Source organism: Oncorhynchus keta, chromosome 14 (genome assembly GCF_023373465.1).
Source record: "Oncorhynchus keta strain PuntledgeMale-10-30-2019 chromosome 14, Oket_V2, whole genome shotgun sequence".
In the NCBI taxonomy this organism is placed as follows: Eukaryota; Metazoa; Chordata; class Actinopteri; order Salmoniformes; family Salmonidae; genus Oncorhynchus; species Oncorhynchus keta.
In genome coordinates this window covers 29,610,806-29,637,445 of record NC_068434.1, presented here as the reverse complement: position 1 = coordinate 29,637,445, position 26,640 = coordinate 29,610,806, and the positions used below count along the sequence as shown (strand labels likewise).

At 43.3% G+C, this 26,640-nt stretch overlaps 1 protein-coding gene across 2 annotated transcripts in view; it reads left to right on the top strand.

Annotated features, from left to right (window-relative positions):
• LOC118393165 (dedicator of cytokinesis protein 5-like) overlaps positions 1-26,640 on the top strand; it is a 51,106-nt gene that overhangs the window by 1,276 nt on the left and 23,190 nt on the right. For both annotated transcript variants that reach the window (XM_035785545.2, XM_035785544.2), the window contains exons 2-37: positions 5,409-5,492; positions 5,799-5,839; positions 5,932-5,987; positions 6,134-6,230; positions 6,404-6,552; positions 6,688-6,823; positions 6,945-7,102; positions 7,349-7,430; positions 7,740-7,869; positions 8,680-8,752; positions 9,171-9,313; positions 9,548-9,673; positions 9,812-9,936; positions 10,155-10,253; positions 10,503-10,575; positions 10,715-10,818; positions 11,109-11,289; positions 11,452-11,549; positions 11,635-11,724; positions 11,896-11,996; positions 12,148-12,282; positions 12,385-12,496; positions 15,397-15,467; positions 15,600-15,706; positions 15,817-15,953; positions 16,087-16,182; positions 22,446-22,544; positions 22,895-23,065; positions 23,196-23,296; positions 24,405-24,463; positions 24,735-24,889; positions 25,033-25,118; positions 25,237-25,393; positions 25,642-25,682; positions 25,765-25,855; positions 25,990-26,109. In XM_035785545.2, coding sequence (XP_035641438.1) covers positions 5,409-5,492; positions 5,799-5,839; positions 5,932-5,987; positions 6,134-6,230; positions 6,404-6,552; positions 6,688-6,823; positions 6,945-7,102; positions 7,349-7,430; positions 7,740-7,869; positions 8,680-8,752; positions 9,171-9,313; positions 9,548-9,673; positions 9,812-9,936; positions 10,155-10,253; positions 10,503-10,575; positions 10,715-10,818; positions 11,109-11,289; positions 11,452-11,549; positions 11,635-11,724; positions 11,896-11,996; positions 12,148-12,282; positions 12,385-12,496; positions 15,397-15,467; positions 15,600-15,706; positions 15,817-15,953; positions 16,087-16,182; positions 22,446-22,544; positions 22,895-23,065; positions 23,196-23,296; positions 24,405-24,463; positions 24,735-24,889; positions 25,033-25,118; positions 25,237-25,393; positions 25,642-25,682; positions 25,765-25,855; positions 25,990-26,109 — 3,884 coding nt within the window. The remainder of the gene's footprint in view (positions 1-5,408; positions 5,493-5,798; positions 5,840-5,931; positions 5,988-6,133; positions 6,231-6,403; positions 6,553-6,687; positions 6,824-6,944; positions 7,103-7,348; positions 7,431-7,739; positions 7,870-8,679; positions 8,753-9,170; positions 9,314-9,547; positions 9,674-9,811; positions 9,937-10,154; positions 10,254-10,502; positions 10,576-10,714; positions 10,819-11,108; positions 11,290-11,451; positions 11,550-11,634; positions 11,725-11,895; positions 11,997-12,147; positions 12,283-12,384; positions 12,497-15,396; positions 15,468-15,599; positions 15,707-15,816; positions 15,954-16,086; positions 16,183-22,445; positions 22,545-22,894; positions 23,066-23,195; positions 23,297-24,404; positions 24,464-24,734; positions 24,890-25,032; positions 25,119-25,236; positions 25,394-25,641; positions 25,683-25,764; positions 25,856-25,989; positions 26,110-26,640) is intronic.

Here is a 26,640-nt window from a genome sequence, read left to right as displayed (position 1 = left end):
CTGATCGAAGCAGAACATCCTTGAAGCTTGTTACGTGTCCATTGCTGCTAAGCCCTAGTAAAAAAAAGAAAGAAGTCAAACCACTCACTCATGGACTAATGTCTGTGATAGTGTAGAGGGTGTTATTGCAAAAATAGAAGTACAACATGGACACTTTATTGATATAAATGCATACATATATTTCATCATCACTCATCAGCGCACACATGTATTTCAATCTTTGACTAGGTCAGAGAGAGCTGGTAGGATTTTGATGAGTTTTTGTGTTGTTCATCTAATACAGGGATGGGCAAGTTTGATGGGGGTCACAAAAAAATTGAACTCATCATAAGGGTCCCAGTTGCTCGCGGGTCTGTGTACTCACATCCATCCCCCCAGCCAGTAATTCAACCATGAAAACAAGTTTAGATAGCTGGCCACTAAACTAAGTTACCGATCTAAAAATATTTAGCTGACATGGGCTAATTGACCAACTATCAGTGACTGACATAACAAGAGAAAAACTGCTGATGCACTACCAAATTTCGAAATTTAACCTTGTGTATTCTACTATTCTAACTCACACCAGTAAGTTGAGACCCTGACTGAGTAAAAAAAATATATATATATCAGAGGGCCATCCCTGATCTATAACCTGCCAGCCAGAGATGTCACAGGTTGAAGTGCACAACATTGTGAAGGAGCTGCACTAGTGAACCATACTAAGGCACAGACAGTAGCACTTGAGCAGTGACAGTATTGCTGCATCACAACACGCTTGGTTTGATTATTTTCACTGGCACAGCTCTGCTGTTGCCAGCCTGGCCCTGGGCACAGACAAAACTGTGTTAAGTTAGTGAAACGGGCCATTGTCACTATCTGCGTGACAAGAGGGAGATGTCATTTCTTTGTTTTTTTAATATAAAGGCTATTGTTTCTGAGTTGGCAGAGGAAGTTTTAACTATGAATAAGGAAATGGTTTGATGAGGTTTGATGTCATGATGAATTCTATTATTTGCATCCTCTATAGGACTGAATGGCACCCGGGCAATTCCACTGTTACTGTGCGCAGACACTTTAAATGTATGCCAAACAAAAAACATTGATTTCAAAGTTTAACAAACCATACAACTCTATGCACAAGGACTATTTTTAACAATTTACACTGACATTGTTACAAAAACACATTTACTAGAAGAACTGTGCAGATGCTATGTTTGCTAACATAATCTCAGTAAAATCTCCCTCAGCTTTTTTATGTGACCATGTTTTCTGCTCCTATTAAATGGAAACTCCACCCCAAAACAACACTTTTGTATTTGTTTCATTAGTCCATTGTTGATATAGTCCCAAAATATTTTGCTTGTCAGCAATCACATTTTCAAGATATATACTTGATTGCTGACATGCAAAACATTTTGGGACTATATCAACAATGGACTAACGAAACAAATACCAAAATATAGTTTTGGGGTGTAGTTGTCCTTTAAGATTCAAAGGTGTCTGCAGAAAGAACAGGGTGTCAGCTATGACATGACACCATGAGTTTGAAAAAAATATATTTTGGTTTCTGAACTACAGTAAGTGAAGTGGGTTTACATCCGGTAACAGAATTGTGGTAACGGATTTTCATCATGGGTCCCTGATCAATACCACACAGAAATGCATCATTATGGATATGAATGTCATTCTCTTCATAGTGATATATCCTAAATAGGTACACAAAGGTGGAAATATGCAATATCCTAATTTGCATATGTGGGTATTATTCTACCCACTGGCTATTTTTCTAATGAGCTCCGCCACCAAACAAGACCAAATTTGGTTGGTCCTGACCAAATCTTAACCAATCATAGACATCGATCTTTCACAAGTTTGGACTTCAAAGAATAGCACAGTAAAGCTCAGTAGAGTACAGTAAAGTAGAGTATAGTTAAGTATAGTAGAGTACATTATAGTGTACTCAACTCTAGTGTGATCTACTGTCTACAGTACTTAACTCTACTCTAAATTACAGGACTGTGCTGCACTGTACTGAACTATACTCCACTTGTCTTTACTGTACTGAACTATACTCTACTTGTCTTTACTGTACTGTACTGAACTATACTCTAATTGTCTTTACTGTACTGTACTGAGCTATACTCTACTTGTCTTTACTGTACTGTACTTTAATGTACTGTTCTGTAATTCACTATACTCTACTTTTATTTACTGTACTTTACTGTACTGTACTATGCTGTACAAACTTGTAAACATAGATGTCTATGATTGGTTCAGACTTCGGCCGGACCAAATCTGAACCATTCATGGACATCTATGTTTGGTTCAAATGAAGGCCGGTCCAGATGTCTGTGGATGTTGAAATCAGGGCAAGTCCGGACCAAAAACCGACGTCTGTGGATATTGAAATCAAGGCCAGGGTGGACTGATCAAATTTGAACTTCAACACCAATGGACGTCCAGTGTCAATCGGTGCTCACTGGGTGAGGATGCTGGTTACAGTAAATGTAAAGAGAGGGGGCTCATGAGTAGGTGTCAGTAAGAGCCGAGAGAAGTGACATTAATTGGAAAAAGAAAGAAAATAGTGGGAGAGAGAGAGCGAAGGGTTGTCCAGACTTTTCACACTAATGCTTTGACCACCAGACACAGAAAGAGAAAGATAACAGTTATCAGCTGAACATAACAGTATGCTAGTGGAAGGGAGGACAGTAGCAGGTGACCCAACTGTGGTAGGAGTTCACATTGTAGCCAATTCAATTGCAGAAATTACGTTAACGATTGTTATGAAATTCTGTTACCGATTTGGAAAGAGACTTTTTACTTTTAATCACTTCATAATTCATAAACAAAATTGATATCAGTAAAAACCCTATAACTAATTGATAGGTCTACCTTTACTTGTTACTTCTTTGAACTTCCATTGTCCTCCCTCCTCACACGGGAGATAAAATAGAAAATAGAAAACAAACACATTTTTAAAATTTATTTTTTATTAAAATTTTACCCCCTTTTCTCCCCAATTTTGTGGTATCCAATTGTTAGTAATTACTATCTTGTATCATCACTACAACTCCCGTATGGGCTCGGGAGAGACAAAGGTCGAAAGCCATGCGTCCTCCGAAACACAACCCAACCAAGCCGCACTGCTTCTTAACACAGCGCGCATCCAACCTGGAAGCCAGCCGCACCAATGTGTCAGAGGAAACACCGTGCACCTGGCTACCTTGGTTAGCGCGCACAGCTCCTGGCCCGCCACAGTAACCAGTCGCTGGTGCGCGATGAGACAAGGATATCCCTACCGGCCAAACCCTCCCTAACCCGGACGATGCTAGGCCAATTGTGCGTCGCCCCACGGAACTCCCGGTCGCGGCCAGCTGCGACAGAGCCTGGACGCGAACCCAGAGTCTCTGGTGGCACAGCTAGCGCTGCGATGCAGTGCGCCACTGAGCCACAGTGCGCCACTGCGCCACCCGGGAGGCCCCGGTAACATAATTTTAAGGCACAGGGCAATGTTTCATAAACATATTATTGCAAACTAAATATCAGTGTTGATATTAGTTGGCAGGGATCTTTACTTCAACATTATTGTGTTTTCATGTATTTCTAATACCCTTTTCCATCTGTTTGACAAGAAATCAAAGCTTTTGTTTATTCCTAATTTTTAGGATGGGAAATGGTTGAAAAATGCATTCAGTGTTCAGTATTCAGACCCCTTGACCATTTTCCACATTTTGTTATGTTACAGCCTTGTTTTACATTTGATTAAATTAAACATTTTCCTCATCAATCTACACACAATACCTCATAATGACAAAATGAAAACAGGTTTTTAGAAATGATCACAAATGTATTAAAAAACAGAAATATCTTATTTACAAAAGTATTCAGACCCTTTGCTATGAGACTCAAAATTGAGCTCAGGTGCATCCTGTTTCCATTGATCATACTTGAAAAGTTTCTACAACTTGATTGGAGTCCACTTGTGGTAATTTCAATTGATTGGACATGATTTGGAAAGTCATACACCTGTCTATATAAGGTCCCACAGTTGACAGTGCATGTAGAATTATTCTAGGGGTATGATTACTTTCTGAAGGCACTGTATATACCTTTTCCCCACAGGTCTACATATTAAATTAGTACTATTTGTTCTCACAGAAGAAGTGTTGAACAGTCGCATACTAATTTGCATTTGAGGGGAACTGCATACAATTAAATGGGAAGGATACTTACTCAAAGAATATTCATGTTTAGTTTTGAGGTATTCAGAGATGTGATGAGCTTAGCCAGTTGAAGCGTGCAGTGAGACCTATCCTCTGGCAACAAGGATTATCACTGTGCAAGTCAGGACAGAGCTCCTTGCCTTGTTTCTGTGATAGAGGGTGGATGCTGAGTACTAGGCTATGAAAGTCTATGTGTACTGCAGCTCACTCAAGTCATGACGTGTGTATGTGTGTGTGTGTGTGTGTGTGTGTGTGTGTGTGTGTGTGTGTGTGTGTGTGTGTGTGTGTGTGTGTGTGTGTGTGTGTGTGTGTGTGTGTGTGTGTGTGCGTGCGTGCGTGCGTGCGTGCGTGCGTGTGTGTGTGTGTGTGTGTGTGTGTGTGTGTGTGAGAGAGAGAGCATGCTGTGCTGTGTGATCTGTCTCTCACTTGTGTCCTTCAGTGAAAAGGAGGAAGGGTGATGCAGCAAACGCCTCTAGGAAGGAAATTAAGTTAACAAACTGAGGAGCACAGGGTTGCAGCTGAAGAGCAGAGGAGGGCTGAGCACTCTGCTGACCCAGTTGGCTGCCATATACCCTTTACAATGTGACCTTTAACCGATAGGCTCCATGGCTTGGTGATTTAGGAATAAATGATACATGATGTCAATCCCCTCATCACTCTGCTTTCCTCTGTGTGGATGTTGTAATACACTTGGAAAAACATTTTCCATTTACTCCATCCAACACATAGGCTCAGGGAATGAAAAACAGTCATCTCTTTATTTAAAATGTGAGGTAAGGCTGTCCTAAAATAATAATCATGAATACAGGCTATAATTAAGAGTGAAGTGAAAATCCAACAGATTGAGGGACATTTTCAATTAAAACTGTGTTTCCAGTATAAGGCCAGCCCTTGAATTCCACTTGCACCACACAAGAATGTACCTGTAATTTCATGAAACAATGTTTACTCTTACTCGAGCTCAAACATGCTTTTTCACAGCGCAAGAAATACCTGACTACAATATACTGTACCTTTATCAAGATATGACCTGGGAAAAGGCCAAAGTCTATAGGATTTGCTGGGCTTTTCTTATCTTTTTTCTGTTTTCACTTTCTGTATATTGCTGGGGGTTGTTGTTTTGTGTTTGTATGTTGTTTCACATAGTAAAATTGCCATAATAAGACTCTATTTTCTCTCCCCCTCCTATCAATTCTCTCTCAGCAATCTATAATTATGACTCCAGAAGAGAGCAGGAGCTGTGTCTCCAGGTGGGAGACACTGTACACATACTTGAGACATTTGAAGGTGAGCATAAACAGCCAACATGCCCTAACATATCACTCTAGCTTCACGTTCTTACGTACAACAAGCTGTCACGCGCTAAGTAACAGTTTTCAACACTGAAACTTTGTAAAACATTGAACTAAAGCTGTTATCAATACCAGACATGGATTGAAAATAATCAGCAATGTTTAATGAAATACCTTTGAAAGATATAACAGTCAATATCACCATCTGTATCTAGTTTGTCCTCTTCTCATCGGTCTTATGTCTATTATATTTATCCCTATATCTCTGTCATATCTCTATATCAATCTTTAATCTCCCCAGACTGGTATAGAGGGTACACAATACGGAACAAAGCACAGAAGGTATGGCAACAACCGTATATCCATTCATGGTTTTTCCTTAAAATTAGAAAATAATTTGAGGAAGAGGTTTACGTTTCTGTTTCATCTCATAGGGCATTTTCCCAGCCTCGTATATCCATCTAAAGGAGGCTAAAGTTGAAGGGACAGGGTAAGGTGTCACTCGTCATGTCATTAGAAATTGATTGTATTTGATGGGATGTGTGTCTTGAACTATTTGCACAATTTGATGCATGTGATGCACCTATGGGACCCAATATCTGGTACGTTCCTTCCTTCCACCCATCTTACATACAGCCAGCAGGAAATAGTTATCCCAGGAGACCTACCACTGGTACTGGAGTTAGGCGCCACTCTGAGGGAATGGGCACAAATATGGCACAAGCTATATGTGGTACGTTGAGAAAACTAGTTTCTTATCCATCACCCTACTTACATAATATTTACATTAAAGAATTCACTTTACCCTTATGCTGTTATTCAACTCTGACACTTAGTCTGTTTGGAAAAGAGTAATTATGTTAGCCTGGGTGACTGTGATGATGAATATGACTGCTTGTTTGACAGAACAACAAGACCACTCTGTTCAGGGCCGTACAACAGATGGCCTACAGCCTCATCGAGTATCGATCTCAGATAGTGTCTGGAACATTGCCCAAGGATGACCTTGTGGAGCTCAGGAAGAAAGTCACAGCTAAGATTGATTATGGAAACCGGTATAAATTGCACTCTACTTGAATTGCATTGTGACATAAACATGCTTGTAACGTTTTATGTGACTGAGTCATGGTGCTAAGAATATGCCCTTGTAAATCTGTCCTAAGCAATATTTGATGCTTTCTGTTGTACAGGATTCTAGGGTTGGACCTGGTGGTGCGAGATGACGCAGGGAACACTCTGGACCCGGACTGCACAAGCACAGTCAATCTATTCCGAGCCTTTGAGACTGCATCCCGCAGTATAGATGACAGAATACAAGAGGAGAAGGCATGGACCAGCTGTTGTTTGCGTAGATACATGTAGATAAAATACTACATGTATATGCTGCAGAGTTAGCCCTGCCAGTGCATCGTGTTTGCTCATACAGTGTCTCTGTGCCCCTCTGTAGACCCGGAAGCAGAATCTGGAGATGCGGCGCCAGTCCCTGTTTAGCAGAGTGCACACATACAGTCTCCTCATGAACCTCAAGAACTTTGTTTGTAACATCGGGGAGGATGCAGAGCTGCTTATGTCACTCTATGACCCTGACCAGTCAGAGTTCATCAGGTCAGATACCAACTAATTTAAATTCATTGCATTATACTTAACCACCATTACCATTCTGACGCTTGATAGAACAATTTGTCCAGTACTCATGTGTTCCACATTGCATATATATTTAATAACGTGACTGTATGTAGGCATTTTGATATATTTGTGTTTTTGTGTTATCTTGTCAAAACACACAGAGGTTTGTTACAGTGAGGTATGGGAGTTGTGATTCTTGATTGTGAATGCCATGTATGTTTGCAGTGAGAACTTCCTGGTGCGCTGGGACAGCATGGGCATGCCCAAAGAGATTGAGAAACTCAACAATCTGCCTGCCCTCTTCACGGTAACAGAGATGAAACCCTCCCTTCCACTTTCTTATTCCCTGTTGTTGTAAATGTAATAGTCTAGCCTAATAGATGGACCGGAAGCGGGCAGTGACAGTCCTTGGTTGGGGCATGCTATGCAATGCCATGCCATGCCATTTATATCCTCAGACAGGCTCTTCATCTGAACTGCTCTCATTAAAATGCATATACGCAACATTGCATAAGATATTGAATATGTTCTGCCTTGTAACTTTTACTTTACTTTTATTATGTCGTCCTTATCTTTGCATTGAAATTATCTTCTCCACTCTGCCCTCTCTGGCCAGGATCTGAGCAGCAGTGACCTGATTAGGCCACGTCTCTTCCTCGTCTGTCAGATTATCAGGGTGGGCAGCATGGAACTCAAGGAGGGCAAGAAACACACAGGAGGGTTAAGGAGACCATTTGGTGTAGCTGGTGAGATGTCTTTTAATTGAGATGTCTTCCCTATATTTGTTTGCGCAAATTTACACATTCTATTAAATCTGAAATCAGAACACTAACCCATTTACTCAGAGTTTGAGTGAATGGGTAATTGACGGCCTAAACAAACATTTACAGTAGGATCCCTGTCCTGGATAAAAGCCAGACACACCCTGAGCCCACCTGAACCTGCTTACCCTCCTGACCCATAAACTACCTCTACGTTGTCTGCCTTGCCAAAGGAGTCAGGGGAAAGGATTTAAATATCCCTCTTTGTTTTAAGTGGAGGATTACATTTCTGGGTTGGATGAGAAATTGTCTCCTCTGGTGTCACAGCAAATGGACTGAACCCAGAATCATTGGAAGCAATAAAGAGCTCTTATTTCCGTCAGCTATTTCCTAAGAAATTACTAATTGAGAGAGAAAGAGGAATGCCTACTGAACCATCATCTATTGCAACACAAAGCTCAAGATCACACAGACAGGCCTGCTGGAATCCTACCTATGCTCCTGTTGTGGATGTATCTTTTTCTCATTGTCTCTGGTGCATTGGAACAGGTGTCTGAGGGCCCAATAACTAGTTTTTAAACACAAATTACATTGTCGTTCTGCTCTGTAGTTTATTTAATCAGAGTGAAGACTGCTGTGAAATGGCTCAAGCTGAGAAATCAAATACCAAAGATATTAAAGTGATGTCATGCTAGCAGCAGCAGTGGCAATAACAGGATAATTTAATTGAAAGCAGCTTATTAGCTTCGCCTTTGCCACATATCACCACACATTCACAGTTGCCTCTGTTCACAGTGATGGACATCACAGATATCGCCCATGGGAAAGCAGATGATGAGGAGAAGCAGCATTTCATCCCCTTTCAGCAGTGAGTGTTTTAAAATCTCTCACAGGCTCTGTTCATTTTCACAGTGATAATAGAGACACTCCCCAGTCCATTTTAACTCAATCTTCTCTTACACCATCATAGAGTCAGAAATGACAAATGGCTTGAACTGTTTTAGGATAGAGCACTTAAAGGAATGCATTATACAACTGCTTCCTGCTATACAATACTGTAGATCAAGGACAGGTCTAGGCTTGTAGTGCAGTGTAACAAAAATGCAACTGGAGACGGTTCTTATTCTTGCTTGGTCACATGCACTGTTATATTTTGTGGATTTCCTTTTCCAATATCTCAAAATGTCTTTCGTAGCTCTATGTTTTGTGATCAATGGTTCCATCCACTTGTCAGTCCCACTTAAAAAAAATATTTATCCCCCTCTCTCCCTTCTTCTCTCTCCCAGGATAGCAATGGAGACCTACATCCGTCAGAGGCAACTCATCATGTCACCTCTCCTCCCATCCCGGGTCATTGGAGAGAATGAGCCTCTCACTGCCGTCTTCAACAAAGTCATTAACACCCGGGAGGTTAACCACAAGGGCCAGGGTAAAGAGACACACTCACTGACACTCTGTGGCAACAACTCACCAGTTTGCCTAGGATATAGCAGAGTAGAACAGAATATAAAATACAAAGGAATGTAACTCAGAAGTGGCTTTTAAAATGTTGGTCTGGGTTTAAAATAGAAACGTAACAAGTTGTGTATCCATTCTGAACATTCTGTTAGTTTCTCTGTCTTGTTAACTATCTCTTCATTGATTGGCCCTGCTGGGTTCTCAGGACTGTTTGTGACCTTAAAGCTACTTCCTGGTGACCTATCCCAGGTCAGGAAGGACTACTCCCACTTTGTGGATCGCACCACCGCCATTGTTAGAAAGATGGGCTTCCCTGAGATCATCCTCCCAGGTGCCATACGTTTATATGTTCTTCTTTGTAGCTGAATTGCATCTGAAACAAGGGGTTGCATACTTAGTAGCTTCCTTTACAGCAGTGACAGTTAATAGATTGCTTTTCAATATTAACCAACTAATTCTCCTCCTCTAGGATATGTGAGGAACGATATATATGTGACCTTGCTGCAGGGGGAGTTTGACCGTGGTAAAAAAACGTCACCCAAAAATGTTGAGGTGATGTTGAGTGTACTAGATGACGATGGCAATCTCATGGAGGTAAGGGTGCTGTCTTAACATTATGTGTGCCTCCACATTTCTTTCTTTAACCATTTTTACCTCAATATTACCTGTTGGTCAACTCATGTTTGTTGGTTTACTGTACGAAAACTTAAGTTATTACAAAATGACCCAAATTCATGTTTATACATATACATGGGGTTTCTTGTCTGCAAAAAAATATGTTTGACTGAAGCTCATTCCTTCTACTTGAATAGAAAGCAATATTTCCTGGAGCTGGATATGATGGGATCACAGAGTACAAGTCTGTAATTTACTACCAGGTCAAGCAGCCGAGCTGGAATGAAACAGTCAAGGTACAGCTCACTTACCTGCATCCCAGGTGTTTCTGTCAGGACAAGAGAGCTCTGTACTCTCCCCATGGTGGCTCAAGTTCAGCAATTAATTTCCCAAAAAGATTTGTCTCTATACAATTAAATAATCCTTTAGAGGAGATATTGGCACTCATACAAAATGCTAGACAGACACTAGACATGACTTTATCTGTCTCTTGTTATGATACTCTCCTTACTCCTCTCCTCATTCCTTTCTTCTCCCCTTGCAAGGTGACTATTCCGATTGAAGATGTGGGCCACTGTCATCTCAGGGTGATGTTTCGACACAGATCATCTCAGGACTGTGAGTCTCTCATGTTTCTAAAACACTCGACACCCGGGCAGCCTGCCCTAACCCTCTGGGATCTGGTCAGAATGAATATGAATGTGTCCTTCAGAGTTGGTTGATTGGGTTCTCACTGACACTGCTGTGTTTCCTTTAGCTAGAGACAAATCAGAAAAGCCATTTGGCATGGCGTTCGTCCGCCTGATGAAAGGAGACGGAACCACACTGAGAGACGGCAGACATGACCTCATTGTCTACAAGGTGGGACCAACACAGCACTATGCTACTGACGCAGACCCTATATGATGCCCACAGCTTGGTGGAACCAGAGGGTTCAGATACATTTGATTCATTTGAAATAATTCTCTCCCCATAGGGATTCTATTTCATTATCTGTTAAGTAGCGAAGTAGTAATTATTTAGATATTTCATATAAAATAAAAAGCTGAAAGTAAGTAGATCATTCATGGCCCCTCCCTGGTCAATGAATAGCAAATGACATACAGATTAATATGTTTTAGTATTTAATTCCTTTTGTTCATTTGGCTAAGGTTGATGTAAAGAAGACTGAGGATGCAAAGACATACCTGACTCTGCCAGGCTCCTGGGCTGAGGTGGAGGAGAAGGAGAGGCAGACAGGGAGAACCTTTCAGCATTCAGGAGTCATCCCAGTCACAAAGGACAGCTTCCAGATTGGCACTCTCACCTGTTCCACTAAACTCACCCAGAATGGTACTGTAGTAAGACATGATTATCTGGGAATCAATGTATTTAGAATCAAACAGACTTTAACAAATGTAATCAAATCAAATACAACTCTTTCCGCACTTCGGCTCATAATACAGAGTAGAATGATGTTGACATAAAAGTAATATTCTCCTGTTCCTCTTCCAGTGGATCTCCTGGGCCTGTTGAACTGGAGGTCCAACCCTGAACAGCTGGACCAGAACCTGCAGCGCCTAATGGAGGTAGAGGGAGGAGAGATTGTCAAAGTGAGTCTGACTGCTCCAGTGGTTCTTAACTAGTTTAACATACAAGGACACCCTATACTAATGCATTTGTATTTTGTGGTCTTAGTTTCTACAGGACACACTTGATGCCCTGTTCAACATCATGATGGAGACTTCAGAGAAGGACACCTATGACAATCTGGTCTTTAATGCTCTGGTGAGTTCTGGAGTGGTGGGTGAATTACCTGCGTTAAGCTATCAGGGTTAATGGCATCTGTCTTTAATATACCAAAAGACAGTTGTATTGCAGAAACTATTCATGCAAAAACATTTTCCAGCAGGTTTCTATATTACACTGGTTCCTGACTATGCTTTGCTTTTCTTCTAGGTGTTCATAATCACACTGATTGGAGACATCAAGTTCCAGCACTTTAACCCAGTACTGGAGACATACATCAACAAACACTTCAGTGCCACTTTGGCTTATATGTGAGTATAGCCCTCTCCTTTTTCACATTTCCCTCTCTACTCAGTTCATTTTTCTTTCCTCCTGTTTTGACACCTTTCCACCAATTCAGAATGCAGTCATTTATATGCAGTTACTGGTATGCCTGAGTGCCCCATTCCATTACTTTTTCAGGAAGCTGACCAAGGTTCTGAATTACTATGTGGGCCATGCAGATAAGCCTGTCCTAACAGAGGGGCTGTACTCAGCCCTCAAAGCCCTCAAGTACCTGTTCAGGTTCATTGTGCAGTCCCGGGTCCTCTACCTCAGGTATCATAGCTGTGGGCTTCCTTCCTCATACATACTCATACATTTGGTAAACAATATTAGTTTGTTTTGAAATGAGCAATGTCCTTCTTTCTGTTTATTCAGATTCTATGGGACCAGTGAGGATGGGGATGCTTTCTTTAACTCCATCCGGACACTCTTCCTCTCCTTCAACACACTCATGGACAGACCGCTAGACGAGGGAGTGAAGATAAAGGTGAGTTGGTGTAGGGGAGAGACACTGGTATGGACACTTGCATGGTACTTCATCTTCTTTAATGCACTCTCAGTTAACATTGAATAGCCTGGTAGGGCAGCACTCACTGTATTATTCTAATGAAATTGTCAGCTTTACAAACTAGCTTACCCTTTCTATGTTAATTGAAGCCATACGGGCCATCCACACCAAGGATGATAACCATAAAGATACATTATACAAAACTATAACCAGCGCTCTGCAGTACTTAGTAACTTATCAATGCATACTGTAGGCCTGTTAATAAGGTGGTAGCACAGAACATTCAGTGCTTCAGGGTGTGTTCACTATTATTGTGACAACTGCAAATAATACTTAAAAGTACATATAGGAACTAATATTCAAATGTAGTCATTCAACAACAAATACTGTTTAGGCTGCATATCTTTTATATCATGTCATTGCTTGCATTGTTGCTCAAGTGGTTTGGAAGTGATTTCCATGTTTCTAATGGATGTCAATTTGTCTCTAGATCTTATTTTTTGCTGTGCCCATCTCTCTGTCTGTCCTGTGCAACCATTTGCAATGCATCAGTGCAACAATGTTATCATCACTGGCCAGTGTTGACACCAACACACTCTATCTCCTTAACTTTCTCACAACAGTTCATTTGGCCTAGGCCTATTTTACATTCAACAATTAGCTAGAGCAATCATGCTTCTCTCCGCGAAAAGGCTATTAGGCATGGTTTTAAAAAAGGCTAAAAATAAATGGTCTATAGCTTTAGTAGTCTATATCTTTTCCTGGGATTACAAGTGAAGAGGAATAGCGGAGCGGCTCACGTAGCCTAAATGAAATGAAATTATATGTCACATACACATGGTTAGCAGATGTTAATGCGAGTGTAGCGAAATGCTTGTGCTTCTAGTTCAGACAGTGCAGTAATATCTAACAATTTCCCAACAACTAGCTAATACACACAAATATAAAGGGGTGAATGAGAATATGTACATATAAATATATGGATGAGCGATGGCCGAGCAGCATAGGAAAGGTGCAATAGATGGTATAAAATACAGTATATACATATGATATGAGTAATGTAAGATATGTAAACATTATTAAAGTGGCATTATTTAATAAAGTGGCATTGTTTAAAGTGACTAGTAATCCATTTATTAAAGTGGCCTATGGCCTACACTACAGTATATTGAACACCGGAACAGATGGAAGAGAGAGGGTAGAGATGTGTAGCCAAAGTAAGAAACTAGATATTACGTCCTTCAATAGGTAAATAGTAGTGCTATCAATATATATATATTTTTTTACAGATTATTACATGGCAGACCTGTGCGTTCCTCCAGGCTGCGCTGCAGTCTCAGACACGCAAAGCTTCACTATTGATTAGCCTTACATTTTTAGACAAGAAAAGTATTGTACCTAAGCTAGTGCAATGGTGAATGTATTATTGTTATCAAGTGAGTACACAATTATTGTCTTTGGTTGTAAACTGAAGTGATGTGGGCAAATTTGAATAACCGCTTAAATGTCCTGTTTTGAATGCTTCATGCCGAAATAACTGCATACAACCTATGTCCAGAAAGATACATTAGCAGGCTAATCATGTGGTTTATTTTGATCACACCATCGCGCTCCGTCTTCTTTCAAAATCCCCTATTTTACATTCAGCAAGTAAGAGCAAATGGCAATATCTCCTAAATAGGCTAGTAGTAGAAAATAAAATGCTCGAATTAGGTGTACAACAAGATATTGGGATTCAAAGGGAAAGGAATAGCTGTAGAAAGGAATAGCTATAGCTGCGAGGAAGTAGAGGCCAGGTGCGCAATTGTGCAAAAAGAACGGTGAAGACAGAAGACAGAATAGAGATTTGCAGCCTTAGAAGCGTATGCGGCCCATTTATTAACTAAATGTTAGACCCTAATACTGCCGTGAATAGCCTATATGCAATGAATTTACACAGTTGAAATATATTGTTTAATCTGATAATAAAATGGCAGGTAGCCTAGGATAGTGTGCGCCCCAGTCTGCGCTCCAGCTCGACATTCTCCCTAATTGATTAAGCTTTTTGGGGACAAGAAAAACAATCATACCTAGGCTATAACAGCAAAATGCAATAATGCTTTTTGAATGTATTTTTCTAGCGAGTAAATCATTATAGTCTAGGCTGTAAACTGCAGTGGATATGTCATTTCAATAACCGCAACAACAAAAACAGCGTTTTGAATGCATGTTTCATTCCGAAATAATAATAATCTAGCCGAGGCCTGATTAGGCAACCATATTGATCAGTAATGGGTATTGTCTTGACAGTTGACAAGGTCCAGAAAGGCACAATAGTAGACAAGTCATAGTGTGCATTTTGCCAGGATGTATTGGCGTTAACAGATAGGCCTACCATCGAAAATATGGCCTTCTCATGGCTGTTTCTCGTGGATCATCATTCTCCCAAGTCGTTTTATAAGTAACGTGGACACCAATATGCTCACACATGGCCATTTATTCAGGCATGTTTATCTTGCGCTCAACAACGGAATGGAACGCGTTCAATGGAACGCGTTTTTGATTGGTTGTCAATGTTTAATCGTTGGAGGGACAGGGAAAAAAGTCTCTCTGGAAGTGATCGCTCTCGGTGTCGTTCTCCACTATTTTTGTAGTTATCGTTGTAGTCTGACGTTCCTGTTCACTTGAATTAGAACGATTATATTGATTTGTATAGTTGTTATCGTTTTTGTTATAGTTATCGTCCTTGGTCCTATAGTTATTGACTTTTATGCTGGCTTCATGAAAGTTCAAGTTTTACTTAATAAACACTTTATAGTTGACTCGCTCTGTAAAGCATTATCCAGTGATATTTCCTTCATGTTCTTTTAAAAACACTTTTGAGACCTTGTCTTTTTCAGGGGGCGATACTGAAATACCTCCCCACCATCATTAATGACATAAAAAATGTCTTTGACCCTGTGGAGCTCAGGTAACTCCTTGTAATGACATTTTAGCAGTAAAATCTCTGCAGAAATTATACTGTTTCCTGTATAGAAAAGATAGTGACATTGTCACATGTCCTTGCCTTTTTCTGTATGTCTTCCTGTCTCTCCCTCACTAGTGTTCTTCTGACCAAGTTCATCGAGAGCATCCCTGACTCTCAGCTGGTGCGCCAGAAGCTTGGTTGCATGTGTAAGATGGTGGAGAGTGGCCTTTTCAAAAAGCCAGGTACTGTGGCGCCTCTCTGGTTAAAACACAACTTTATAATCATCTCTATTTAAAAACAGAACCACATGATGACACATTTGAATGGTCTCTATTTGTCTTTGACCCTACAGAGTGTCGAGATGTCCTCTTGCCACTGTTGACTGACCAGCTGAGTGGGCAGCTGGATGACCACTCCAATAAGCCTGACCACGAGGCCTGTGTTCAGCTGCTCAGCACTGTGCTTGACAACCTGGACCACAAGGATGTGGTGAGTGGCTAATTGCTACAGCACATCTCTATCTCTGCTTCTGGAAACACTGAAATCAGTCACATCCCTGACTCTAACTGGATGGGTTTTGAAACATATATTATTTATCTGAGCTGCTTGTCTGTGTCCTCAGGGTCCAACCCGGGGTCATGTCCAGCTGATTATGGAGCGGCTGCTTCGCAGGGTCAATCGCACTGTCATCAGCATGAGCAGAACCTCCCCTCTCATTGTAAGACCCTTCATCTAACTCTAAAGTTATTTTAATTTGTTCAGTTGGTAGCCTAATACTTTATTTTAAGTTTCCACGTACAGTGCCTTGCGAAAGTATTCCGCCCCCTTGAACTTTGCGACCTTTTGCCACATTTCAGACTTCAAACATAAAGATATAAAACTGTATTTTTTTGTGAAGAATCAACAACAAGTGGGACACAATCATGAAGTGGAACAACATTTATTGGATATTTCAAACTTTTTTAACAAATCAAAAACTGAAAAATTGGGCGTGCAAAATTATACAGCCCCTTTACTTTCAGTGCAGCAAACTCTCACCAGAAGTTCAGTGAGGATCTCTGAATGATCCAATTGTAACGATCTGAGTGTAATGGGTGAGGAGTCAAGCGCAGGAAGCAGAGAGTTCAGGTGAGTGCTATTTTAATGCACCGACAAACGGTGAACATAAGCCAACCCTCACGAACACACAGGGCGTAATAACACACAAATGCCCCCAAACAGGGGGACTTAAACGGTCTAGGGAAAACCCACAAAATGGGAAAAACACAAAACCCATAGACGTGCACACAAGTACACTAAAACAGATGGTCACAATAATTAATCCCGCACAAGGAACTCTGGGGGCCGGCTGACTAATAAAGCCTACTACCTAATTCAAAACAGGTGCACTCAATCAACACATAAGGAGGGGGAGGAAATAATCAGTAGCAGCTAGTAGGCCGGCGACGACGACCGCCGAGCGCCACCCGAACGGGAAGGGGAGTGTCCTTCGGTCGGAGTCGTGACAGTACCCCCCCCCTTGACGCGTGGCTCCCGCAGCGCGCCGACACCGGCCTTGAGATCGACCCGGAGGACGAGGCGCAGGGCGATCCGGGTGGAGGCGATGGAAATCCCTCAACATTGACGGATCCAAAATGTCCCTGGTGGGTACCCAGCACCTCTCTTCCGGACCGTACCCCTCCCAGTCCACGAGGTACTGCAGGCCCCTCACCCGGCGTCTCGAGTCCAGAATGGCCCGTATCGTATACGCCCGGGGACCCCTCGATGTCCAGAGGGGGAGGAGGGACCTCCAGTACCTCACCGTCCTGTAGGGGACCAGCTACCACCGGCCGGAGGAGAGACACATGAAACAAGGGGTTAATACGATAATAGGAAGGGAGTTGTAATCGATAACACACCTCGTTTATTCTCCTCAGGACTTTGAACGGCCCTACACACTGCGGCCCAAGCTTCCGGCAGGGCACGCGGAGGGGTAGGTTTCGGGTCGAGAGCCAGACCCTGTCCCCTGGTACAAACACGGGGGCCTCACTGCGGTGGCGGTCAGCACTCCTTTTCTGCCGTCCACTAGCCTGTTGAAGGGATTCCTGGACGGCCCTCCAGGTCTCTTTGGAGCGCTGCACCCATTCCTCCACCGCAGGAGCCTCGGTCTGGCTCGGATGCCACGGTGCCAGGACCGGCTGGTACCCCAACACACACTGAAAGGGGGACACATTAGTAGAGGAGTGGCGTTGTGAGTTCTGGGCCATTTCAGCCCAGGGGATGTATCTCGCCCACTCCCCTGGCCGGTCCTGGCAGTACGACCGCGGAAACCTACCCACCTCCTGGTTTACTCTCTCCACCTGCCCACTACTTTCGGGGTGATAACCGGAGGTCAGGCTGACCGAGACCCCCAGACGCTCCATGAACGCCCTCCATACTCGGGACGTGAACTGGGGGCCCCGATCAGAAACGATGTCCTCCGGCACCCCGTAGTGCCGTAAGACGTGGGTGAATAATGCCTCCGCAGTCTGTAGGGCTGTTGGGATACCGGGCAACGGGAGGAGACGGCAGGACTTAGAGAACCGATCCACAATCACCAGAACCGTGGTGTTGCCCTGAGACGGGGGAAGGTCGGTCAGGAAATCTACGGATAGATGTGACCATGGCCGTAGGAGCCTTACTCTGGGCGCATACCGAACAGGAGGAGACATAAACCTTAACGTCCCTAGCCAAGGTAGGCCACCAATACCTCCCCCGAAGGCTCCCCACTGTCCTCCTCACCCCAGGGTGACCAGAGGAGGGTAGGACATGAGCCCACCGAATCAGTTGGTCCCGAACACCAAGCGGCATGTACCTCCGCCCCGCCGGACACTGAGGAGGCGCGGGTTCAGCCCGTAACGCCCGCTCGATGTCCGAGTCCACCTCCCATACCACCGGTGCCATCAGCTTTGAGGCCAGAAGTATGGGAGTAGGTTCGGTGGACCTATCCTCCGTGTCGTAAAGGCGGGACAGTGCGTCCGCCTTCACGTTCTGGGAGCCCGGTCTATATGATAAAGTGAACCGGAATCGAGTGAAAAACATGGCCCACCTTGCCTGCCGCGGGTTCAGTCTCCTAGCTGCCCGAATATACTCCAGATTTTGATGGTCGGTCCAGATGAGAAAGGGGTGCTTAGTCCCCTCAAGCCAGTGTCTCCACACCTTCAGAGCCCTGACCACCGCTAACAACTCCTGGTCCCCCACATCATAGTTACGCTCCGCTGGGCTGAGCTTACTCGAGAAGAAAGCGCAGGGGCGGAGTTTTGGTGGCGTACCCGAGCGCTGTGATAGCACGGCACCCACCCCAGCCTCGGACGCGTCCACCTCCACTATGAATGCTAGAAAGGGGTCCGGATGCGCCAACACGGGTGCATCCGTGAACAGCGCCCTCAACCTGTTGAAAGCTCTGTCCGCCTCTGCTGACCATCGCAACCGCACCGGGCCCCCCTTTAGCAGTGAGGTAATTGGAGCCGCTACCTGGCCAAAACCCCGGATAAACCTCCGGTAGTAGTTGGCAAAACCCAAAAACCGCTGCACCTCTTTTACCGTGGTTGGAGTCGGCCAATTACGCACGGCCTTACTGCGGTCACCCTCCATCTCCACCCCCGAGGTGGAAGTGCGATAACCCAGAAAGGAGACGGCTCGTTTGGAGAACACACACTTCTCAGCCTTGACGTATAGGTCATGCTCCAGCAGTCTACCAAGCACCTTGCGTACCAGAGACACATGCGCGGCGTGAGTGGCTGAGTAGATCAGAATGTCATCGATAGAATGTCATCGTTCTGGGTGAGTTTGGTGCTGACTCACCTGGGGTGATCGAGAAATGTTCCGCCTGCCATCTCGACTCCCAGACGGACCCCCCCAGCACCGATCGGCCGTGTGTCCTCTCCGACCACAGTTGGTGCAGAGGGAGCCTCCTCCTCCGGTACCCCTCGGCAAAGCCCCTCCCAACTCCATCGAAACAGGAGTGGAGGTGCTGGGTGGTGGAACACACAGGACCCTCTCCGAACGCCCGCGGGCAGCCAGCAGATTGTCCAGTCGGATAGACATGTCAATTAGCTCATCCAATGAAAGAGCGGTGTCCCGACACGCTAGCTCCCTGCGGACATCCTCCCGGAGACTACACCTGTAGTGGTTGATAAGGGCCTTGTCGTTCCACCCGGATCCTGCTGCCAAGGTACGGAACTCCAACGCGTAATCCTTGGCGCTCCTTTTCTCCTGCCGAAGATGGAATAGTCGTTCTCCTGCCGCTCGGCCATCTGGAGGATGGTCAAACACGGCGCGGAAGCGGTGAGAAAACTCGGGGTAGTGCTCCTTAGCTGAGTCTGGGCCATTCCAAACTGCATTTGCCCACTCCAGAGCACGACCCGTGAGGCAGGAGATGAGGACATTCACCCTCTCCGCTCCCGAGGGAGTAGGTCTGACGGTGGCCAGGTACAGTTCTAGCTGGAGTAAGAAACCCTGGCACCCTGCTGCCGCTCCATCATAGACCCTCGGGAGCGTAAGACGGAGGGTGCTGGAGTCGGGAGATGGGGAGTCCTGAGGAGGAAGGGCCGAAGGTGGAGAGGGGAGACCGCTTCTCTTCCATCGGTCCATTCTCCCCATCACCAGATCCATCGCCGTTCCGATCCGATGGAGAACGGTGGTGTGATGTAGAACCCTCTCTTCAATCGATGGGAGGGGAGTGGCTGTTGCTCCTGCTGACTCCATTCCAGTGGTGCGGGATTCTGTAACGATCTGAGTGTAATGGGTGAGGAGTCAAGCGCAGGAAGCAGAGAGTTCAGGTGAGTGCTATTTTAATGCACCGACAAACAGCGAACATAAGCCAACCCTCACGAACACACAGGGCGTAATGAACACACAAATGCCCCCAAACAGGGGGACTTAAACGGTCTAGGGAAAACCCACAAAATGGGAAAAACACAAAACCCATAGACGTGCACACAAGTACACTAAAACAGATGGTCACAATAATTAATCCCGCACAAGGAACTCTGCGGGCCGGCTGACTAATAAAGCCTACTACCTAATTCAAAACAGGTGCACTCAATCAACACATAAGGAGGGGGAGGAAATAATCAGTAGCAGCTAGTAGGCCGGCGACGACGACCGCCGAGCGCCACCCGAACGGGAAGGGGAGTGTCCTTCGGTCGGAGTCGTGACACCAATGTTGACCTACATGACTAATAATGATAAATACAATCCACCTGTGTGTAATCAAGTCTCCATATAAATGCACCTGCACTGTGATAGTCTCAGAGGTCCGTTAAAAGCGCAGAGAGCATCATGAAGAACAAGGAACACACCAGGCAGGTCAGAGATACTGTTGTGAAGAAGTTTAAAGCCGGATTTGGATACAAAAAGATTTCCCAAGCTTTAAACATCCCAAGGAGCACTGTGCAAGTGATAATATTGAAATGGAAGGAGTATCAGACCACTGCAAATCTACCAAGACCTGGACGTCCCTCTAAACTTTCAGCTCATACATACTGATCAGAGATGCAGCCAAGAGGCCCATGATCACTCTGGATGAACTGCAGAGATCTACAGCTGAGGTGGGAGACTCTGTCCACAGGACAACAATCAGTCGTATATTGCACAAATCTGGCCTTTATGGAAGAGTGGCAAGAAGAAAGCTATTTCTTAAAGATATCCATAAAAAGTGTTGTTTAAAGTTTGCCACAAGCCACCTGGGAGACACACCAAACATGTGGAAGAAGGTGCTCTGGTCAGATGAAACCAAAATTGAACTTTTTGGCAACAATGCAAAACGTTATGTTTGGCGTAAAAGCAACACAGCTCATCACCCTGAACACACCATCCCCACTGTCAAACATGGTGGTGGCAGCATCATGGTTTGGGCCTGCTTTTCTTCAGCAGGGACAGGGAAGATGGTTAAAATTGATGGGAAGATGGATGGAGCCAAATACAGGACCATTCTGGAAGAAAACCTGATGGAGTCTGCAAAAGACCTGAGACTGGGACGGAGATTTGTCTTCCAACAAGACAATGTTCCAAAACATAAAGCAAAATCTACAATGGAATGGTTCAAAAATAAACATATCCAGGTGTTAGAATGGCCAAGTCAAAGTCCAGACCTGAATCCAATCGAGAATCTGTGGAAAAAACTGAAAACTGCTGTTCACAAATGCTCTCCATCCAACCTCACTGAGCTCGAGCTGTTTTGCATGGAGGAATGGGAAAAATTTCAGTCTCTCGATGTGCAAAACTTATAGAGACATACCCCAAGCGACTTACAGCTGTAATCGCAGCAAAAGGTGGCGCTACAAAGTATTAACTTAAGGGGGCTGAATAATTTTGCACGCCCAATTTTTCAGTTTTTGATTTGTTAAAAAAGTTTGAAATATCCAATAAATGTCGTTCCACTTCATGATTGTGTTCCACTTGTTGTTGATTCTTCACAAAAAATACAGTTTTATATCTTTATGTTTGAAGCCTGAAATGTGGCAAAAGGTCGCAAAGTTCAAGAGGGCCGAATACTTTCGCAAGGCACTGTATAAGGCACAGTGCTGAAAATCTGCTTCTATGCATCCTTTACAGTATATAACTTGGTTAGCACTTATAAGCATTCAACAATATAAGCAGGTTATAAGCATATAACATGTTATAACAGTACCAGTCAAAAGTTTGGACACACCTACTCATTCAAGGGGTTTCTTTATTTTGGTGGTCCTTCTGTAGCTCAGTTGGTAGAGCATGGCGCTTGTAACGCCAGGGTAGTGGGTTCGATTCCCGGGACCACCCATACGTAGAATGTATGCACACACTTTGGATAAAAGTGTCTGCTAAATGGCATATATATATTCCACAATGTAGAAAATAGTAAAAATAAAGAAAAATCCATTGAATGAGTAGGTGTGTCTAAACTTTTGACTGGTACTGTATGTGGGATCCTAAACTAGTTTTTCAGCTAAAGTGACTGATGCTCTGTCTTTTCCATACCAGGGTCATTACCTAGCCTGCATGACTGCCATCTTGAAGCAGATGGATGACATGCACTACGCCCACTACATAAGTACTTTCAAGACCAGACAGGACATTATTGTAAGTGGTCCGCTCCTCTTGCCCTGGGCATCGCTCTTCCTGAGTCATCCAGTCGATAGCTGGCATTCAACCATTGGTGCTTGTAACTGCACCTGAAGTGGTTATTGATTATAGACATTTCATGAGGACTGACTTGGAACAATGTGAGGATCTCCCTGTCCTTGCTTCTTTACTGAGGTGTGTGGGTCTAATATGAGGAAAGCTTTGGTACCTGCTGTGCATAGTTTAACTTGTTACTAATCAATGGACTTGGTTAGAAACACAATCCCATGTTTGTGCAGACATGAAGATGCATAAATCCAGGTACTTGCAGTACAGGTAAGGTAACTGTTCTCCCTGGCCCACTACAGGACTTCCTGATGGAGACATTCATCATGTTTAAGGACCTGATGGGGAACGTTTTCCCCTCTGACTGGATGACCATGAACCTTCTGCAGATTGGGGTGTTTCTGCGGGCCATCAACCAGTACTCTGAGGTCCTCAACATGTACTTCCTAGACCAGACCCACTTTGAGCTGCAGGTGGGTCTCAAGTCTTCACCTCTTAATGGGGTGGACAAAATACATCTGTGTCTCTTTCCTAATATAATCTTAACTCAATAATTGTCTCAATGTCCATGTCAAAATGTTTATCATATTCTCCTCTCTTCAGCTATGGAACAACTACTTCCATCTGACTGTGGCATTCCTTACCCACAAGTCATTGCAGCTGGAATCCTTCTCTCAAGAGAAACGGAACAAAATACTTAACAAGTATGTCCTTTTCTTCTTTATTTTGTGTATGAGTACAATATTTAAATTCCCCAAAATAAATAATTACACAAGAAAAATCCAAATTGCACAGTGTATTTTAATTGATACAGTATACAGTACAGTATTCACACCCCTTTACCCTTTCCAGCCTTTGTTGTGTTAGAAAGTAGGATTAAAATGGATTTAATTTTTAAATTGTTCAACGATCTACAGACAATACTCTGTTATGTCAAAGTGGTCGAAAAATTCCATATTTGTTATAAATTAATACAAATAAATCAGTATGCACCCCACTAAGTCAATAGAGGTTAGAAACACCTTTGGCAGCGATTAAAGCTGTGAGTATTTTTTGTCCAAGTCTCTAGAGCTTTGCCTGAATTTTACAATATTTGCCTAATATTCTTTTAAAGAATCAGCGAGCTCTGTCCCCATCGACCTCATGGTGAAATCCTTGAGCAGTTTCCTTCCTCTACGGCAACTGAGTTAGGAAGGACGCCTGTATCTTTGTAGCGACTGGGTGTATTTATACACCACCCAAAGCCTAATTAATAACTTCACCATGCTCAAAGGGATATTCAATGTCTGCTTATTATTCTTTTATTTTTTTACACATCTAGCAATCAGTGCCCTTTAAGAGGCATTGAAAAACTTCCCTGGTCTTTGTGGTTGAATCTGTGCTTGAAATTCACTACTCGATTGAGGGACCTTACAGATAATTGTATGTGTGGGGTACAGAGATGGGGTAGTCATAGACAAATCATGTTAAACGCTATTATTGAACACAGAATGAGTCCATGCAACTTATTATGGGATTTGTTAAGCACATTTTTCTCCTGAACTTATTTGTGCTTGCCATAACAAAGGGGTTGAATACTTTTGACTTAAGACATTTTCAGCTTTTCATTTTTAATTAATTTGTAAAAAATCTCAAAAACAAAATTATACTTTGACATTATGGTGTATTATGTGTAGATCAGGGTGCAACACAAAACCTTTGGGGAAAAGTAAAGGGGTATGAATACTTTCTGAATACACTGTAAATGCTCCTGTTAGTAAATATGTATTCATGTTCTACTGCATGTAGTGTCATTCTATGATGTGGTTACAGGTATGGAGACATGAGGAAGAGCATTGGATTTAAGATCAGAGACATGTGGTATAATCTTGGTAAGTACCGTCCGGTAGTTGTTATCTCTGTGAGACAGGAACTCCTCAAATAGAGGTGAGAAAATGGCCTGTTCAGTGGAAACATGCTCAGATAGGAGAGAAGCTAGACATTGTTGTTTTATTGCCAGGTTTCATGGAGGCCGCTTTTTGTTTACAGCTTTATGAGTTTACTGTCTTTTTGTTTGCATGAAAAAGCAGTGTGGCTTATTGCCCTTTCAAATGAACCATGTGTAACATTTGCTTCTAACTGCATCCTGTGTGTATCTCTCAGGCCCCCACAAGATGAAATTCATCCCTGCCATGGTGGGGCCCATCCTGAAGGCTACCCTGGTGCCTGAGCCAGAGCTTAGGAAAGCCACCATCCCCATCTTCTTTGACATGATGCAGTGTGAGCACAACTTCACTCCCAGCCGTACCTTTGACATGGTGAGATAGCTGCCCACAGTAGTGTTGCCTGTCTGGCTTTACAGTATAACTGTACAAATAGAGTTTCCCAGCTTTATTTGGCTGAACTGATCCTTGCATTGGCATGTGTGATGTGTTTTTAATATGTCTGTCTGTAAATGCAGTTTGAGAATGAACTGATCACCAAGTTGGATCAGGAAGTAGAGGGAGGCAGTGGGGATGAACAGTACAAAATCTTGCTGGAGAAAACGTAAGCACCCTGCCAATCAGAGGCTGATGCCTTTTTCTTATTCTTATTACCTCATGGTTTCATATTCAAGACCTAAATAAGGGCTATTTATCTATATTGCATTGTTGGTATTGTGTAGGCTACTGGAGCACTGCCGGAGGCACAGATACCTGTCTCAGTCAGGGGAGGAGCTGGCTCTGCTGCTCAGTAGTCTGCTGGAGAAGCTACTGGCATACCGCACCATCACACATGACGAGAGCCCTGAGCTCCGCATGAGCTGCACTGTCAACGTCCTGGTACGCCCTTACAGTACCCAACTAAGATGCAGCGGGGAGCTCACCAGGCACTATCTAATTCATTGGACTGGTTTATGTGGAACTCACAATATAGTCTGAACGATTGATCCACATTCACCAACTCAGAGGAGTAGTATATGAAGATGTTATGTTTCTACATTGAACAAATTCATTTTTTACTAAATGTTATCATCAAACATTTGAACCAAACCTGAGTTTTTCCACTGTTTTTATTTTGGTTGTGACAGAATTTCTATAAAGAGAAGAAACGGGAAGACATTTACATACGGTGAGACAGTTGGATAAATGAATAGTCTTCTTTGCATCCCATTTTGTTAGATATCACTCTAAAATACTGAATTCGTCCTCAGGTATCTGTACAAGCTGAGGGATTTACACCTTGTCTGTGAGAACTACACAGAGGCAGCCTATACCCTGTTACTTCATGCCGAACTCCTTGAGGTCTCACTCAACATTCAATTCGACTTTCAATAAAAACATCAGTCTTTTGAATATTTCCCTAAAGTTACAGTTAACATACTATAACATACATTACTAGAAAACAAAATGCAATTTGTGTATTGTGTCCATCTCAGTGGTCTGACAAGCCCTGTGCACCTCATCTGATCCCCGGTGACGGCCAACATGTCTGGACCCAGCAGGAGCTCAAAGAGAGGCTCTTCCAGGAGATAATCTGTTACCTGGACAAGGGCAAAGTGAGTTCCCACCCTCATCCTCACTACAGTTACCCTATTAGGAACCCTGATCTTCAGATGAAGTTCAATATATTGGCTCCCTTGCACTTTGCAATGGAGCAGAATGTTCTGTTTTCTCTTTTAAAAACTGGTTGAATGGCTATTTTTACCCTGTAGTCACCTGCAATTTACCACAAGTAGGATCACTGCTGAGAATCATCAAGGCCATTCTTTCACTTTGAACTGAAAAATCTCATTTTCAGTTTAGATATTTTTTGGGGGGATGCAGTTGTAAATCAAACAAATACACGTGTGAACCCCATCATTTTTTTCAATTTCAACTTATTTGAGAAGAAATAGTGAATTGTGCAAGAGTGCCAATATATTTGACCGCATCTGTAGGGTTAGAGCTCCTATGCTACTTCCCCTGAACATACCACAAGAGCTACTGCCAGAGATATTTGTGTCAGTTGAATTTGCAACAAAATAATCTGATGGCCATATTCAATCAAACATGGTTACCAGATTTACAGATTACTACTGTTCACCACA